Source organism: Lissotriton vulgaris, chromosome 1_1 (genome assembly GCF_964263255.1).
Source record: "Lissotriton vulgaris chromosome 1_1, aLisVul1.2, whole genome shotgun sequence".
Lineage (NCBI taxonomy): Eukaryota > Metazoa > Chordata > Amphibia > Caudata > Salamandridae > Lissotriton > Lissotriton vulgaris.
This window is the reverse complement of record NC_141685.1, coordinates 862,856,338-862,874,990: the sequence shown is the minus strand read 5'-3', so window position 1 is coordinate 862,874,990 and position 18,653 is coordinate 862,856,338. Positions and strand designations below refer to the sequence as shown.

At 43.4% G+C, this 18,653-nt stretch overlaps 1 protein-coding gene across 1 annotated transcript in view; it reads right to left on the bottom strand.

Annotated features, from left to right (window-relative positions):
* The window catches only part of LOC147748034 (cytochrome P450 2D6-like), a 260,715-nt gene that overhangs the window by 126,379 nt on the left and 115,683 nt on the right, over positions 1 to 18,653 (bottom strand). Inside the window, exon 3 of the mRNA XM_086958064.1 lies at positions 427 to 579. Coding sequence (XP_086814190.1) covers positions 427 to 579 — 153 coding nt within the window. The remainder of the gene's footprint in view (positions 1 to 426; positions 580 to 18,653) is intronic.

The window sequence follows — 18,653 nt, the reverse complement described above, 5'->3', positions numbered from 1 at the left end:
TCTTTGCCTCACTTTTACTCCCTTTGCCACTGTGTAGAGAGGTGAGAGGCAGAGTAAATATTTCTACTCTTCCCTCACCCCACTTACTCTGGGGTAAATAGGATGCAGCTAAGGGGTTAGAAAAGGGGAGGAGTTGGGTTTTGTTTATCTCTTGTTCCCATAGCATCTACATTTTCAATGCTGATGGGCTGGTGGTAAGGAGGATGAAAATGTAGACAATAGAAAACTGGTCTGGGAGAGACCTGTTTTGGTTCTTCCCTGCCACTGTCCTTGCTATCTGTAATTCTGAGGTCGTAAAACCACTGTTAAAAGTTGCATTCTCTGGTGACCTCCAATTGCATCCTTGCAACAATCTTCTACCACAGGGAGACATGCTACCAACTGATTTGCTGGAGAGTGTGATGCTCTTCATAGGTAGAAACTTACCACCCTTGGACTTGAATGCAGAGCAGAGAAATCCAGCCTCTTCCGTCACTCTCTCCGCCAGGGACTTCTTTCCCAGCCCAAAGTCTCTCAGAGTGGAGAGTGAAAACCTCCTAACATCCCTCCACGACTGACCATATCTTGCAAACACCACTCCTGCAGAATGAAAACAAAACAAAATACTCAGCATGCGAGCAGTCATATGAAATAAAATTCGACGATGGAATAAAAGAAAAAATTCAAGAGAAAAAAAATGGGAATAAACATATGTAAATCTTATTTATTCCCTAAATTTAAAGTTAGGTCATAATGGACACAAATGAGGCATTGACAAAGCCAATTGCATGTCATTTTTCTCAACAGAGATAGGTGAAAATTCTAAAAGGCTTGAAAAAGAGAAGATGCAGTATAGTTTCATTAAAAAAAGAAAACACATGAAATTACTATTTTGTAGGTTTGATTTAATTGTTAGATAAAGCACTGAACAAAGAGGATTATTCTGAAAATCCTAGGTACTGTTATCATTCCACTTACACCAAAAACAGGATATGCACATTGAAATTCAGGTGTGATCATAATGGAACAACATGTATTTTACCTACCTTTTCTGACAACTAATTTAACCGTGAGTCATAGCTTGGAAGGGCCTTATGATTTGGGCATATTTATTAAAGGTATGCGACCATGCACCAGGGCGCAACTGCGACACAACTCTTAAGTTTGATTCATCAAGCCACCCAAGGCCAGCTTGTGTGACCTGCATGGTTTAATAAATCTAGAGTCACGCAATGCAGCTCAAATCGCTGTGCTGCATTACTCTTCCCCAGGGAGGCATTATGAGAATGTTTTTCTGCAGGAAGGTGTCATACTTCCTTCCCAAAAACAATCCTGCCTATAAAGCAGGCACCCTTTCACCATGGTGCAAGAGTACTTGCTTTGACAGTAGGCAGCATATTATGCGCCAGCCCTGGGAAATGACAGGAATGAACCGTAAATGGTTAAGTAAGGTGCCTTTCTGCCCTTTCCATATAAGGCAGAGCAGAAAGGGGACTTGCTGCGCTGCGTGTTTTCTTAATACATATGCCCTTTTATGTTTTATCACAGTTGCATGCATTAGTAAATCTATGCGAAAGATTTCTTGTGGTGCTTTCTTTGTGCCAGTGGTTGCAGGTGGGAGCACCTGCACTAATGTTTGGGAAGCACTTATTAAGCGGCATTGGTGTGACCAGAGCATTCGGCAGCAACACTGGCAGTCCTAGAAGTTGAAAATCTGAACCCTAAGTTGTATTATAGCCTTATAGCCCGCTGTAGAGGGTTTTACCGGCTATTAAAGTCCCTCTCCAGCGTTTAAGGCCCCGAGCCGAAGGCCTTTAACAAGGGAGAGGGACTTTAATAGCGGTATAGCCCATCTACGAAGGGCTATAAGGCTATTAGAACATTCTGTCACTAGAGGACAGAATGTTCTAACAAAAAAACAAAGCCTTTTGGAAGCGTGAGGGGATTCGAATCCCCTCAGGCTCCCTGAAGCCTTTGTTCACAGCCGGAGCTGTGGACAAAGAAACATTGGAATGTTGGAGCTCCAGGCTTATACCAGCCATTATAAGCCCAGAGCACTCCATTGTTTTCAATGGAGCTCCCAACATTCCAATGTTCTAATACTGTTTAAAAAAATAAGCATTACCTCTTCACTCTAAAATTAAAGATATCTGCTTTAGTTGAGCCTGAAAAACTGCCTTGTTTGGCTGTGACAAACTACGAAAGGAAATACAAATATGTATTTGGGATCTTCTTGACAGGTTGCCTGCGGTTTCTTCCATTAAACATTTGTTTCCATCAGGTTAACTTCATTCTGCTCCAAATGCAATATTTAAAGCGAAGAAGCCAAGAGTAAACTGCAAGCAATATACCATGCAAGTCCGTTTGGAGGAAAATGACTAGAACTAACTTCAGTAAATGATCTGATGGTGGAGAGCAAAGAATAAATCATGACTAGCAGCAACACTGGACGGTATAAAAAGGAAAAGGGCAAATTCCAGGAATTCAAATGTTAACAAAAAAGACTTTTGTACTACCTGTGGGAAGTAGATAACCACACTGAGGTTGTTATTGTGAAAGCAAACATGGACCATGGCCCTGAGCAAAAATGATAAATGCCGCTGAATACATCATATACCCAGTGGCTACTTTGAGTCTGTGGTTGCCGGTGGGGGCACCAGCATTTATTATTGTGATCTGGACACTCATTTGTCCTCATCAGATACTGACTGCAAGGAAGCGAGGGAAAACTACACAAAGGGGAAAGGAAGAATAAGAGAAAGATGGAATTGCCATCACAAAGGTGAATGCAGGAGTGAGATAAAGGAGCAGGGAGTGTCTGATAGTGGATTAAAAAGACCTAAGGTGGATTCCACACTATACAGCCTTGGGATTCGGCGCAATGACATGTAAATTGCATCGGCCGTGGGCATCTACGCAGAGTTTTGGGCACCAGCGCTCATTCCATTACAAACTAAACATGGGGCAGATTTATCAAACTTTCATGCCGCACAGCTAAGTGCAGCAAGCTAGCGTACCACACTGGGTTGTGTGAAAGGGAAAGGGCAGGAACATTATTCTGTGCATTCCTGTCCTTTCCTGTCCTTTCCTTGCACTGGCACACAAATTGCTGCAGAATGCAGCACACATAAAACGAGTTAAAAACAAAGAGAAATAAAGATAATTTTCCTTGTTACACCTCAGCTGGGGAGGCATAGCATTTTGATGCTTCACCAGTAATGCATGATATATAGGCCCCTGGGCATTTCTAATTGATAACTAAGTCAACCAGGAATTTAAAGCGGTTATTCCAGTGGATCAATTAACTGAAGGATGCGTTTATTTTTAATTGGGTTTGTGGATAATGAATGGGGTGAATGAAATTAAAATAATGGACCAATCATGAACTGTTAGGAATGATAAATACTTTGACTACGTACCATTTAATATAGAAAGATTAAACTTTGATCACAAAGTTACAAATAGATAAAAAACGTTATGTGAATTATTGAAACGCATCGATATTTTATCCATTTACTTTTGTTGTAGCTTAATAAGTATACAAAAAAATAAAAAAGCCAAAAAATTCGCAAAAAGAAGAAAAGTATTGTTACACTTTCTAAAAAATGTAAAAGCAAAACAATGCATGAGAAAATTCAAAGGTTCATAATAATATAATACATCTATTGTGTCAACTATGTAGCCCAAGAGAAGAAAACAAGAAACAACTGGTACGTTTATAATCGGTCGTACCTATATATAGTATCATAGGACTAAAGATCTCCAAAACCAGATCTGAATCTCATTTACCTGCTTAATTTTCAGGAGCACTCTCCAAAAGATTTCCACCAATGCACACCAAAAGGAGGTGGATTACTTCCATTTCCTAGAACCATTGGGATACAGTATGATAATAGATGTAGACATCAACTCATTAGTAGGGCCACTGGAATTAGGCAGTTCTACTGAACTGCTTTTTTTTTTGCATAAAACTATAAATGTGCCATATTTGCCATATAATCCATTATCTACTGCATAATCTAAAACTTTTAGCAAAAGAAAATATGGCTGCCAGAATCCCTTTTGGAGGGCCACAGGGCAAGCAGGGGTTACTGGGCTTAACCATGGTGGTGGAGCATTTTACTCCTGATGTCCTGGGGCCCGACGTATTATGGATTCTCAACGAGGCCAAGTACACCTTCTGCACTTGACTCTCAGTCAATGCTGTGGTCAAGCAGTCTAGACTCCTTTGAGGGGAATGTAGATAAAGGTCAGTGAACAAGTTTAACAGTACGAACAATAAATCAATGTTCAGTCAAATACTTGCTTTTATGAGAAAAAGTTGTATTTTATTTCTAACTTTACACATTCAGAGAAATACGACATTCAAATGCAATAACACAATCCCCCTAGCAGTTGTCAGGCAAATCCCTATCCCACCCTCCTTCGTATAACATGTTTGGGGTTATTTCCCATTTACTGATGGCTGCATCCAGGGAATGCACACTATTAGGCCATACACAAAAGTTCCCTTTGACTCTTTAGGATTTCAGTCAAAAGTGTTTAAGGTGCTGCAGCACCTTCAGCAGCAAATCTCCAGTGGCCTTAAGGCCCTAATTCAAGTCCTTCCCGCTCCTAGAGCACAAAGGTAGTTAGAACTTGGGTGTATTATATGGTATAGCTGTGTGGCCTTTCCATATAATACACTCACAAAAACTGGTTTGGAAAAGTCAGGCTAATTTGTAAAACCCTAAGCTCAACCATGAGTAGCTATGGCTTTGAGTAGCAAAGCTTAAACAAAGGACTAGTGTAAAGCATTTAACAATACCAAACACAGAATCAAGAAAGCCTCATGACAAGAAGAATCCAACTCTAATTTCTAAAAATAGATATTTGTATGAATTTTTTTGTATGAAAATCCACTGGAGGGTTCGGGAGATACAGATTTTTAAAGACAACTGCATTTTTTATTCAAATAAGCAATGGTAACTGTAACGTTTGTAAACTTTTGAGAAGTTTGTAAGACTTGAGTTTGGCTACTCCGGCTCATCTTGGGTGACCAGATTCGATAGGGAGAAGGTCTGGGGGCCAAAGATGAGTATTTGTAATGATACTTGGCCACCCACGCGTTTTCTAGTCCAGCTCCAAACTTTACAGCACAACTGCAATAGACTTCAATGGAAGGGTCCTGATGCAGCAGATGCAGGAGATGGAAGATGCCCAAGGTTGCTTAGGGTGGCGTGTGATTTTGGGGGTGCCTTGGGGTTATTCCTTGATCCATGGGTTGGGCAGGACAACTTTGGCCGCAGATGTTGGGGTCCTTTGAAGTCCTCTTTCAGACCGTGGAAGGCCAGCTGCCACTGGACTACCAATCTCCGTGTACAGCAGTCCCAGCGATATCCTTTTGTGGAGGCCGGTGTCACTCTTGGGCGACCACTCTGGACTCATACAACACTCCCCGGTCTAGCTGACTCGGGTGCAACTTTTGGCCATCAAGGATTGGTCAATTGGGGCATCCAGCAGCAGTCGGTGGAGATTCTTTAAAAATGGCTACTGGCTTGCTGAGGTGGGCTACTTCCACTTTGATGACTCTGGTACTGGTTCCAGTGGATCCAACTGACCCTTGGAGTACCTTCTTTGGTTTGGGGATGGGGCATGATTTTTACCCCAATTTAGGAGGCACAGACACACTACTCTCCTTACTAGGCCAAGGTGCAGCAAGTGCAGTTCAGCTGACGGTGCAGTCTCTCTTTGTGCAGTCCAGGGATCAGCGGGGCAGCCATCATCAGTCGTTATTCCAGTTCCAAAGTGAAATGAGGTTCAGGGTGCAAGGGGTGCCATATTTATTTCTAGAAAATACACTGGGGGATGATGCAGCCAATGGCTTGCCAGGCCCCCTCCCTCTCAGTGATGACATTCCAGCTATGTGTGGCATCTGGCAATCCCAGAGTGAACTATTCTGCCTATTCCCAAGGTGTCAGAAGCCTTTCTCGGATATTAGGAGCCTCCTAGCCTACCCATAAGGTGTGGCCACCTGTGGGGGATATGCGACGTTACAAAGCGGTCGTTAAACCGCGGTACGTTACAACGCAAGTCGTTACAACAACTTGCGCTGGAGGGCGCTGGACTTAGCAATAGTATGATTTACTATTCCAACTCAAGACTATGTAACAGTAGGGAAGGTGTTGGAATAGTAAATCATACTATTCCTTAGTGTATAGTGCCATCCAGCGCAAGTCATTGCACTAAGAGTAAAGGCATGAGTATGTGTGCAAATATTAAAAAATCACGACAGCGGTGGTTGGTAAGAGAGGAATGGTAGGCTACAAAGTTCCATTTGATGAATAAGGCAAGAGAGCAGCCGTGAGAGATGTGTCAAGGAGGATAAGAGGAAGTAGGATGATGGAGCAGGATGGAGCAGGATAAGGATGTGTAAAGTGATTGGCAGAATGGTAAAGGATAGCTATGTTCTGATGGGTATGATGGTAGGTGAGTAGAGGGAGAGGATTATGGAAAGGTCGAATGCAAAGCATGTGGATGTTCAAGGATGAGTTCAAAGAGAAAGGAAGGTAGTCAGAGAGAAGGGTGATGAGCAAATGGTCAGTGGTGGATGAGGGGCCAGAGAACAACTGTAAAGATACTAGAGGTCAATCATAGAGCCAAAGGGACAGTGTTGGAGAAATGTTATAGTGGGGAATGGGTCTAGGACAGCCTTGTTTGAAAGTGGAAGAGAATTTTATATAGGCAGCAGGAAGGCTATCAGATTTCTGGAGAGAACATTGGCTCTTAGTTACCCAAAAATACACTCAGCTTAAGAATTTACATCCAAATCTTGTTGGAGAAAATAGCCACCCAGTGAGATGTTCAGCCCTCAACCTCAAAAGCTGAACACAGTGGGCAGATATGTATAGCAACATGGTTGGTCAGGTCACCTCATGTTGCCAACTTTGATAGCTCTTCCAATTGTTATCACTGTATCCAGGAGCGAGGGTACTGCATATGGCTCCATGTATAATTGTCAAAATGTGCACAGATCCTTAGTCTAGTCCGATTACGTATGGCCACAAGGTCGTTGTAGATGTTATGCATGAGCACGCTCTCAAAAATTCAGACTTTGGTGCTTCCACTGTTCAGTGAAGAACATTTCCAGGGCAGTCACAGTGCAAGATCTGATGATGCACACCTGCCCACCCAAACAAGTTTGCTCACACACGCTTGTACTTTAGGAGATTACACTTCATTTACCTACACACAATCCTTATGCCATATGCAGCAGCACTGAAGGCAATGCTGACAGAAAACAAGGCAGAGAGAGGAAAAGACAAAACAGAGAAATGTGAAGTTGATGTGTATGACAGTTGGGATACAAGGAGGAGGGTGAGGCAGAGAATGAATAGAGAGGGAAGATAGTGCACCTGAGAGAGAAGGCAGTAATGAGATGAAAGCTGGATTGGAAAGACAGAGGAGGATGGGGCACTGTGAGAGGAATGGGAGGACAAACAATAATAGTGAGTTGGAAATAGGAAGGTGTGGGAGAGGGCGAGGTGATATAGAAAGAGAAAGGTGAGGAGGAAAGAGATGGTGAGGCAAAGAGAGAGTGTAGGCCATGGCAAGCATTAATGCGGATGAGAGCAAGCGGTTGAGGCAGATAAAGAGGAGGGTGAGAGAGGAGAACATAGGTCTGATGATCAGTTCAGCCAAATAATAACAACACAGATATGTTAAGGCAACATTTGAAAGAAATCAAAAAGATGTGACTATTAAAGTCACTTGTACTCATGGAAGGTACCAAGTAAAGGCTACAGTGTAGGTAGCACCTGCAACTCATTTAATATGTGAATAGGATAATTGCCATGACCTAGAAAGGGGAAAATAAATGCACACATACTTCATACATAGCCATGTGGCAGATGTGTACTTGGAAGACAATAACATTACCAACACTGGCCAACCATTGAGAGTACAATCAGAACAGCACATATGAAAAAGCACACATGTCCTGCAAAAGTAACAGGCATACAGGAGTTTGATTGACTACCCAAACATATTTTACGTCATAGCTACTCATCATAGATCTGACACATTGCAAACACACAGCTCTAATAATACATAAAAGCATTAACATGTGGACATTGCTCAAAGCAACTTGACCTGATCACCATGCCAGATGGTACATAAACAAAAGTATGCCACAGTTTGAACACTCAATATGTGTTCACCCATGATACATCAACCCATGTCCTAGGCCACTTCATAATGTATATCAAGGTGCAACTTGTGTCAACAATGCTAATGTATTAGTTTCTTGCACCATATACATTAACCCCTCCCATGCTCATGACGGAACCGTTCCGTCACAAGCCTCGGTGGGCTGTGCTTGTGACGGAACGGTTCCGTCACGGCCCTCTCGCCGCGTCTGCGTGGTGCGAATTCCGTGCCTGCGCTAACGTTCAGTAGCACGGGCGGGGCCGTGACGGAACCGTTCCGTCACAAGCACAGCTCACCCGCGTGCCGTGACGGAGCGGTTCCGTCACGAGCACAGGACCGCCGCGCAGCCCCCCCACCCCCTTAGCACTGCGGCGGAATAGCTGCCGCAGTGAAAGGGTTAAAAGCATTTTACTATCATCCACTTTAAATAGGTCAGTGGCTATCTACTAACATGTGTGGAAAAAGTAGGAAGACAGATTTGAAACATTGTTGTTTTTTATTTAAAAAAATTAAACTAGGTCAAAGAGACAAAGGCCAGCGGCCAGTCCAATTACATACTTGTGCATTAGCACACAGCTGTGCCACAACAGGCGCCGTTAAGAACACTGCCATGGAACCATCAACAGGAAAGGGGCATCCAATTGGCAGTCCAGACACCTTGGAGTCATTGGGGCAGGGTGTTCTTTGGTTGGGAGGGGCTGGGATCAGCAGGGAAGAATCATTTTGGGTTGAGTCTGGGTGTGGTATGTGGGGGAAAGCGATCTCAGTATTGGGTGGTGTGGTTACTGGGAAAAGTCTTTTAGGATGAAGCCTGAATCCCGCTGTGCTTTCACAGTGCCAGCAGCAGAATGAATGTGTCTTTAGCACACAATTGTTTTGCATGCATCGTTACAATGATGTGTTTTAGGGGGGGTGCAATGGTGGAGTGGTGTTGGAATTAAAGGCCAACACCTTCCCTTCTCTTGGGCAGACTGGAGATGGAATAGTAAATAAAACTATTCCAATATCCAGCGCCCCTCAATTGAGGCTGTTTAACAGACTAACGTGCAGATCAAATGTATGCTAAAGACGCATTCGTTCAAATGAAGGAATTCCAAAGGCATGCATGAAAAATGAATGGGGAATTCCATCATTCATTCATAGATACCAGCTTGGGATTGTGCATATCATGATTGGGAGGGCTGGGTCGGATAATTTTGGGGATCTTGTATATCTTCAGCGTAGTGATTGTAATAGAAAGGGTGGGTACTTTTTTTTTGTGGGCCAAATAACTAGGTTATGTAGGGGAAGAAGATCTTTTTGGGGGTGGTGGGCCAGATTATGGTTGTTTCCTTTTCCTCTTCATGCGTTTGGAGGGAGGTGGTTTTGGGGTACCATAGAGGCCTGCTTTGGTGGTTGTGATGTTGAAGGGTATGGTAGAGAGGCAATCCTGCCTTTTTGGGTTTGGGAGGGGGTGCATGAGTTGTAGGAAAGGTCAAGGGCACACAGGGTAAGAGTCTTCTGATTCTGGGGACGATGAATGGCAGGGGCTTTGGTTTTAGAGGTAAAGGGAAGTGAGGTACAAAATGTGGATGCATGTCCAGTGTGTGTCTATTTCTGGGTATGTGATGTATATTTTGTGGTGTGATGTGGCTTTTGTTTGGAAGTGTTTGAAGTATGGGTGGCTAGTATTGTGGATGTGGCATCTGTGCGTGTTGACACAGAGTCTGCATGTTGTAGTAGGTGTGGTGTCTGTCTGGCTGATGGGATTTGTGCCTGTGACTGGTGTTGTGAATGCCACCTCCGTGTGTGTTGAGAAAGAGTCTGTGTCTGTTGTAGTAGATGTAGTGTCTGTCTGGATGATGGGGGTTGTGCCTGTGGCTGGTGTTGTGGATGTGCTCTGTGTGTGTGTAGTAGTGGAAGTAGTGGGGAGTGTGGTGACTGTATGATGAGTGAGTGTGCTTGTTTTTGGTAACCTATGCTTGTCCTTGTGTGTGCCGTGTGTGACTGTTGATGTGCTTGTGATTGCTTTGCACAGCTGGTGGATAGGGATAGTGGTTGGGCAAGGGGCAGGAGGTGGGCCAGAAAAATGGTAATGTTGGAATGCTGCCGTGAGTTTGGAAGCCAAAGCCTGAAACGATCTCTGTAAGCCAGACATGTCAGCGTGAATTCCTTCCTGGTATGACGGCCGCATGTTTTGCTGGGATGTCTGCACCTGGAGGGCATTCAACACTGCTGTCCATCCCACAGATATCTGCCTCTGAAGGTCAACAGCCTCCACACTCAGGGCAGTAGGGGAGACAGAAGCAGGGGGTAAGGTACCTGGGGCGAAGGACACTCTTACCTGCTTAGGGGAGCGGGGCTTGATGGTTGGGGAGCATCAGGGAGAATGGAGATGGTAGGGGGTGGAGGATACTGATGTAGCAGATGGAGGTCCAGGCAAGTACACCACCACCACTGGGGATGTCCACTGGAGCTAGGTGAAGATGTTGTTGAGTCACCTAGTAGCTCCTCTGTTACGCTCCCACCATCATTCAGGCCACTGGCTCCCTCTGTGTCACTTGGTAGTATGGTACCACTGTGGCCAGCTGCGTCCCCTCCTGCGTTGCCCCTGTCTCCTTCCCTGGGTTGAGGCTGAAACAAGAACATAAAATGGATTTCATAAACAGCCTGACCACACTACACAAATATTTTATTACACATCACATCACACTTTAGTTGCTAATGAAGAGTGTTCAACTATAAATACTTGGCTCCAACAGTGCCATTAGGATATAGATAAATGTATTTTAAGGTGTGCACAGACGCAAAATATGTTGCCCTCACCACTTTCACCTACAACTGCAGATGTGGGCACATACATTTCCCACCCACATTTGTCAAACACATTTGGAGAAATCTGTATCCCTAGGTCTTTATCTCATACCAATGGTAAGAAATGTCATTTACTGGGATGCAGCTATATAAACCTAGAACCTCCTTTATGAAGTTTGTGCATAGGGCAGTGGTGCAAGGAATCTTATTGTGTTGCCCTGTGTCAAGACAAAAGGGCAGGTATGCACTGTATCAATGTGATACCGCACATTCCAGTCATTTCCCCCTGCTCAGACCTTCAATGGGCTACCATATGCCAACACACGCACCCTTGCATCACAGTGCAAGGGTGCTTGCATTGTGTGACTGCATGCAGGAAGGTACACCTTGAAGCACAAAATCAATCAAGTGAGCCACTTTCCTCTTTCTATGTGTGATGCAAAATGAAGCACACATAGAAACGGGAAGGCAATAGGAGACCTGAATTTCTTGCTTCCTCTTTGTGCCTCCCTAAAGCCACCTCAGGGGTGGCTTTAGATTCTGACGCATTCCAAGGTTTATGATGTCTGCTAAATATGAGAATGCTTCAGGTCCCATGGTTGTTGTGTGGGAACACCAACAGCAAAACCCATGGAACACCTCTTTCACGCACTTGCCTGCGTTAATGGGGCACATACTTTTAAGGCCATGAAAAGCCACGTAAAGTAGCTTTATGTGGCCTTGTAAATATGCTGTGGAATATTGCGCCACCAAAATGTTAAAAACCTGATATTCGGAAGGACACAACTGTAGATATAGCCTCATTAAAGAGGCCCCTAATGTACGCATTGTAAGGAGGACCTAAATTAATCTCAAGCTCAGAATTCTGTGAGACAATGCATGTATACAAGTTGGGTCCCTGCTACAGAGAAGTGGTAGTATTTTCAGAGTAACTAAATGTAAATTAATGTGAACTGCACATCATACACTTTTGGCATTTCACATGTGGCTATTGATATCAGTTTGCAAGGCAGATGATGTCAATGATGGACTCTTCAGAATACGCTACATAGTGACAAAATGTAGCACAGGAGATACACATTTGACCTGGCATGAAGGTACACACTTCAGTTATTTACATTGTCACATACACATTCTACAACCCAGGAAATAATGTTGAGATTTGTGAGCACTATGTCGACCTACTCTCCAGCATGTATGGAGCTGTGGTACATATGGCAGTGCAACTTAAGGTCTCACACATTCCTACAAGGTAGTTACAACTCTTAGGCATTCATTTATTTTTTAACCACATCTTGCTACTCTAGATTGCCCTCTTGACAAATAACATTGGTGCTCAGTGTCTGCATACACACTGTCTTCATGTCACATGCCATAAGTGAGGGGTCCAACATAAAGATACTCACAGTAGTGTGTCAGCAAGATGCCAGGCACAAGGCTGATAAGTGTGCTTTCTGGGATAATCTTAAAGAATTCCTACCAACTAGGATGTAGTAAATGTCTGCATATAGCCAGACATGTTGTATTACTATTTTGAACTGACATTTCGAACTTCAGTTTGCTAAATCATGCTGACTTGTAAAGTATCTTTAACTAACTACATGGTCCAACATCCACAAATACACATGCAAATACACCCTCCTTAAGTGAAAAATTAGTATATCTTACCCAAAAATGGTACATAGCTGCGTGAAAAACAAATCATGGTAATGCATGACATCACACTGAGGAAAAATACTCACCCCCTCCAAGCTACTTTTGTGCTTGCCACTGCACTTCAAGGTTAGGGAATGCCATCGCCAGTATACGGGCCATTAGGGGAGGTCAGGTTTCGGGAAGCCCCCTTTTTGCTGGGGGAGGACAACCCAGCTTGACCAGGTGACTTTCTTGGTCTATCTTCTCAGGTCCTCCCACCTCTTCTTGAAGTGAACCATGCACCGATGAGCGACCCCCACAGACCGTACCCTTCGGGTGATGGCTTTCTACATATTCACCTTGAGATGTGCCTTGACCTGTATGGTTGCAACAAATGTAGATATTGAGAGATCAAGCCACTTTTTAAGTCATCAGCTATGGTGATAAAGAGCTACAACACAGCTAACATTAGCAATGGAAAATATTGGATATATCACATCTTTGATTTACATATACTAACCTACTGATAACACTTTCCTGTTAAGTATAACACTCATTCTGTGTACTACCATCAATCTCGTATTTTTATAAAGGCACCACAGCCCTGACATCACATATCCTTGCCCGTCTACACATGTGTCACACAAATCATTTAACATTATTGAAAAAGACTAATGTGACCTCCAGGAGCCTACACTTATATACCTCCTAAGAACGGACACCTGTACGGTGTAGATAAATGTTTACAGACGCATGTGGTAAAAATGGAAATAGCCACAGTGCACTTAGTTGATTGCCTTTTTAGGTTTGCCCAAAGGACAACAGACCAGGCTGTTCAACAATGGACATGTCGATTCCTGAAATGGCCCTATGACAAACTGTTCATATGTCTGTGTGCACATGTTTATGGACAAGGCTTACACTGTATACTGTAAACAAGTTTTTTTTGGCACGACATCAACATGGCATTGTAAATGCTGCACACCGGTGGAGATGTTGTATAAAACTACAAAGACAAATTCGCAAGCTCCCTGATTTAAAGGCATGTTTGAAATGTACATTTTTACAGTATATGTGTAGGTACAACCTTCTGTCAATTTAAACTGGAAGCATGTATGAGTCAAGGGCCTGTACTGAAGCAATGTCTATCATGGAGTCCATTTGTAACATCACCAGTAGTCTCACATGTGTATGCATCTTCTATGCATAAATAGTATATATTAGGTGGTGCTGTGCTCACCTACTCCTCTGGTGTGCCATAAAATTCCGCTGTACAGGAGATGGACCCCTTCTACCAGTTTTTCAAGCTCCTCTGGAGTGAAGGGAGGGGCCCACTTGCCTTTACACCATGATATGTTGGTTCCATAGATGGCAAGCAGCAGCAACAACTGTTGATGGATTTTTCGCGGCAGTGTCTTGAGGCAAGTTCAAAATGTTAGTATCAGCAAGCTTCATATCTAGAACACAGACAGTGTGTACTGTAGACAGTCATGTACATTGGTGTGTAGCGGTTGCATTTTACAACTCCAGACAATATTTGTGACTGCATTGTTCGGACACTCGTACCGCACGGTTCAAATCAGCCAGCGGAGAAAGATTGGGTATATCCTATACATAAATCACCTCATGCGGTCTGCGATGTCGGCCAAGGCATAACATCGGAACACGGCAGTCACATTTTACTACTTGAACCAATCAATGTAACTGCATTGTTCGGACACGGATACCACGCTGTTAGAATATGCAGATGTTACATGTCCTGTAATGTTGAAATTTCTTCTCCGTTGTCCTTGTTGACATGTGTAGAACTGTTTACTGCATTCCAAATTAAAAAAAAACTTTTATGTACGTAGTTAGTGGCACAGGTGGAAAATGTTGAAGGTATCTTGGTGTGATGCATCACTTTTTCTAACATATTACTTACAGCATCCATTAATGAAATTAGTCAGTATTTCATGTTTCATGAAGTGAACAGCTGCATACGTGGTAACTTGTGACTCATTGTGATTTCACATCCTATGTGTCACTATCCGATTTTACGTGGAATTTGTAAGTTCCATCCATGTCTCTCCATTCCACATATAGGTTCCATGACAGAGGTAGGAGACGACAGCCTGCAGAATACCAACCTTTCCCAAACCTCCAGACTATACAAGAAAGAGATGTTATCATGAAGTACTGTCTTGATACGGAGGCAATAGAGCATCTATGTGCACAGTTGGAACCAGATTTAGGTGCTTATCAAATCTATCTCATTGCTCTGACACCAAAGATAAAAGTAATGACAGCACTGCATTTTTTTGCTATAGTTACTTTCAGTATACTATGGCCACTTTGGGATGTATGTCACAACCTTTGTTTAGTCTATGCTATGTGATGAACTTGCAGTCATGTTGAAACACATGGACAGCTTTATACAGTTTCCAAGGCGTCAGGATTTGCCTAATGTGAAGGGAGATTTTTATGGATTAGCTTTAGTTTCCACAAGCCATTGGATCAATAAATGGCACACAAGTTGGCTTGGTGGCACAATAAGGCAATAAACAGGTGTATAGGAACCAGAAGCACACATGTTCTATCAACATGCAAGTGGTTTGTTTAGCTGATTTATATACATCACATGTCTGTGCCAGATTCCCCAGTTTTGCATGACTCATTCATACTGTGTAACAACAACATACCACAACTTATGTCACAACTACTAACGGAGAGAGCCTGGCTTGTTGGTGAGTATTGCATGTGCAAGCAGTTGTATGTGTAGGTGATGTCATGTCACATAATGAGGTAATGTGGTTTGAGATTGATGACACTACTGTGTGTCTTCCATCTAGGCAATTCAGCATATCCCAACCGGCCATGGTTACTGACACCACTGAGAAATCCAATAACGGAAGGGGAAGTCAGGTACAATGATGCACATGGAAGATAGGCAGGCAGTGGAGTGGACCTTTGGACTCCTGACGGCCATGTACTGATGTCTGGAAAAGACTGGGGGAGGGCCCTCCTCTACACACCCAGGAAGTTCTGTCAGATCACCGTTGCTTGCTGTATGCTCCAGAACCTTGCTCTAAAACACAACATCCGTCTCATTGAAGAGGAAGGAGAGAAGCATGAGCCATCATTTGAGGATCCAGACATTCACAATACAGATAAAAATGGTGAAGCTAGAGGAATTGACATGCGTCAGTTGGTTATCACCAGCTTCTTCTCAAGGGTGTAAGTATGATGTGTCTTGTAATTACTTATCCTATTATAGTGACAGAAGGTGTGGTGTTATCACAATAGTGGTTCTGGGTAAATGTCTGATATGTACTGAGATTGATCACTATGTGCACATGATGTTTGTGGAGCTCGCTCGTGACAACTCTTGACTTGAAAAAAGTCATTGGATGCATCTTAATGAGATACTGTGTTTTAGACAAATGCACTGTTTGGTTGTAAAGGCATGGATCAATCACTTAACATGTATTTACCTGTCTTAGGTACCCTCAAAATGCCATCCTCTACTGGGCATTTTTGAGTTATAACATCTGCAATTATGGGAGACTGTTCTAAAGTAATAAGTGGACAAGGATGTTTCCTTGAGGTGCTTGCCACAGACTGATGACAAATATACTTATAGTAATTCCTACTTGCACTGTGTTTGAATGGCAGTTCAATAAATCCATTGTGCCTTTTCAGAATTGTGTGTTGCCTGTGTTGCCATATGTGTGTCATTATGTGCTCCACAAGATTGGGGTAGTATGACCTGAACATGGGTTTCTCACTTCACAATAGCCAAGTCATCTATGTGTATAGACTGGATGTAGCTTAAAAGGTCAATGATAATTGTAGGACACAGTGCATGTGGGACACCACTGATAATTTATGGTGAGACATAGTTCCAGATGATGCTATCCAGAATACGATGTGACCTGTGCTGATAGACAAGCATTTGTGATGTTTCTACTTTTATTAGTCCTCCCTGATGTTTCATTCCCAGTGTGAGTGATACCCTGTGTCCCTAGCTGTTGACATTACCTAATAGATATGTGGCTAAAGGTGGTAGTATTGTGAGATGTATTACCTCCTACCGGTTTGTCCAGGTCTCAATATGAGCATTGTTCTGTATGACACTAGTAATTTCACACGTTCATGTTTATGGATTAATGATAGACATGATGTGTGTTAAAAATTTAGAAATCATAACAGAACTTTACAATGACCCAAAACATTAGTGTGTTTGTGTTTCTGTGTGACTCATGTGGATATAATGGAAACTCCACATGTTTTTACTAACACAAATTGATGTTAGACAGATTTGGAAATACATATGGGGGCATTCAATTCCTTGCCAGAAAGTAAATGAAGGCACAGAAGCAAGATACATTGTGAAGTGTGATTTTATTTCTGTGTTCAAAGTGATATATTAAGAGTAAGAGGACGTGACTAAAGCAGTGAAGGTAGCAGAGTGGTGTTGGTTAATGAAATTAAATTGTTAGGAGCCACACAGTCTCCAGGCCCAAGTCCAAGTAAACTCCTCAAATCCATAATGCTCTTGTGGAATGTGAGAGTCAAAATAAGTTAAAGCTGTGGGACACCAAGTGGGACATCAGGTGTGATGCCTCTTTGGGGCAGTGGTTGGGGCATTTCTATCTGATTCACCAGAAGATTTACGCAGATGACCTGGACCACAACAGTGGTGGAGGAATCTGCTGAAACAGGGGTCTGAGGACTCCTCTTCATCTGGGCCTCACGTCATGTGGAAGCCACCAATGTGGTTAGGCGAGATGTTGTTCCAATCGAAGTGAATGATGTTGGTGGGTAAGCCCTGCTGAGTGTTGTACTTATCTCCCTCAGCACCCCAATAAGCTCAACAATGTGGTTGTTTTGTGAGTCAAATGGCTGATCTATGCACCTCTGTAGCTGCTTAATCTCCCAGAGGTGCCCTCCTATCTGACCCATCACTCCTTTGGTTGTCCTCATAAATGATAAGGAGTCTCTCAAGGTTGGCAGTGGACTCACTTTGCTGGCCTCTGTAACCCTCCCACCACCTCTACTCCCACATTCTTGTCTCCTTGACATAGCTTACACTCTCACACTGCGTCCTATTTCCTCACTGGGAGAGTAGGTAATTCTCTCCTCCTCAGGTTGGACTGGGAGGCAGGAGATGTTTTGGGCTGTGCTAGGTTCACTGGCTGTTGGGGCAGGTCTCAGCACATGTGCAACTGCTGGGGTGAAAGTTGTGGCCATGCTAAGAGTCACTGCTGCTGTCTGCCTAGGACTAGCAGATGGGCCAGCTAGGTCCTCCTCATCCATTCCTTCCAGAGAACCAGCATCACTGAAGGCTTGATTGTAGGGTGGAGATGGGGTCTGTGCAGTATCTTGACTCTGGGAAGTTGAACCAGATCCACCTGTTGATCATAATGTGTGAAATGTTAGACTGAAATTGTGAATTGGCTAGCTCACATCTTCAAAGACACAATGATTATGAGATTGTAGTGTACATTGAGTGTGTGGAATTCCATCGTCCATCTATCTATTGGCACATTACTCATAAATAGCTGAAAAGAGGTTCAGGACAAATAGCAGTATGTCATTGGGTTTGTTGTTTTGGACAAGAGGGCCTGCTGGGAGGTGTAGTGAGCTGAGTTGCCCTGACCCACCCACCTCCCCCTTTGTGCACTGGCTACCTGCATGTGAGTTGGAGTTGAGCTACAAGATGGCTGAGAGTTGGGTCTGGAGGGAGGTGACTGGCTCATTGGGTTGGTTATTTTGGACAAACGGGCTTGCTGAGAGAGGTAGTGAGTTTAGTTGCCCTGACACACCCACCTCTCCCTTTGTGCACTGGGTACTTGTGCATGAGTTGGAGCTGAGCTACAAGATGGCTAAGAGTTAGGTCTGGAGGTAGGTGACTGGCTCATTGGCTTTGTTGTTTTGGACAAGAGGGCCTGCTGGGACATGTAGTGAGTTAAGTTGCCCTGACTCAACCCCCCACCATGAACAGTTGCATATTACAATTAAAATGTTGTGATGAGTGCATTTACAGGGTATGCATTGTGGTAAGTTGTTTTAATGTT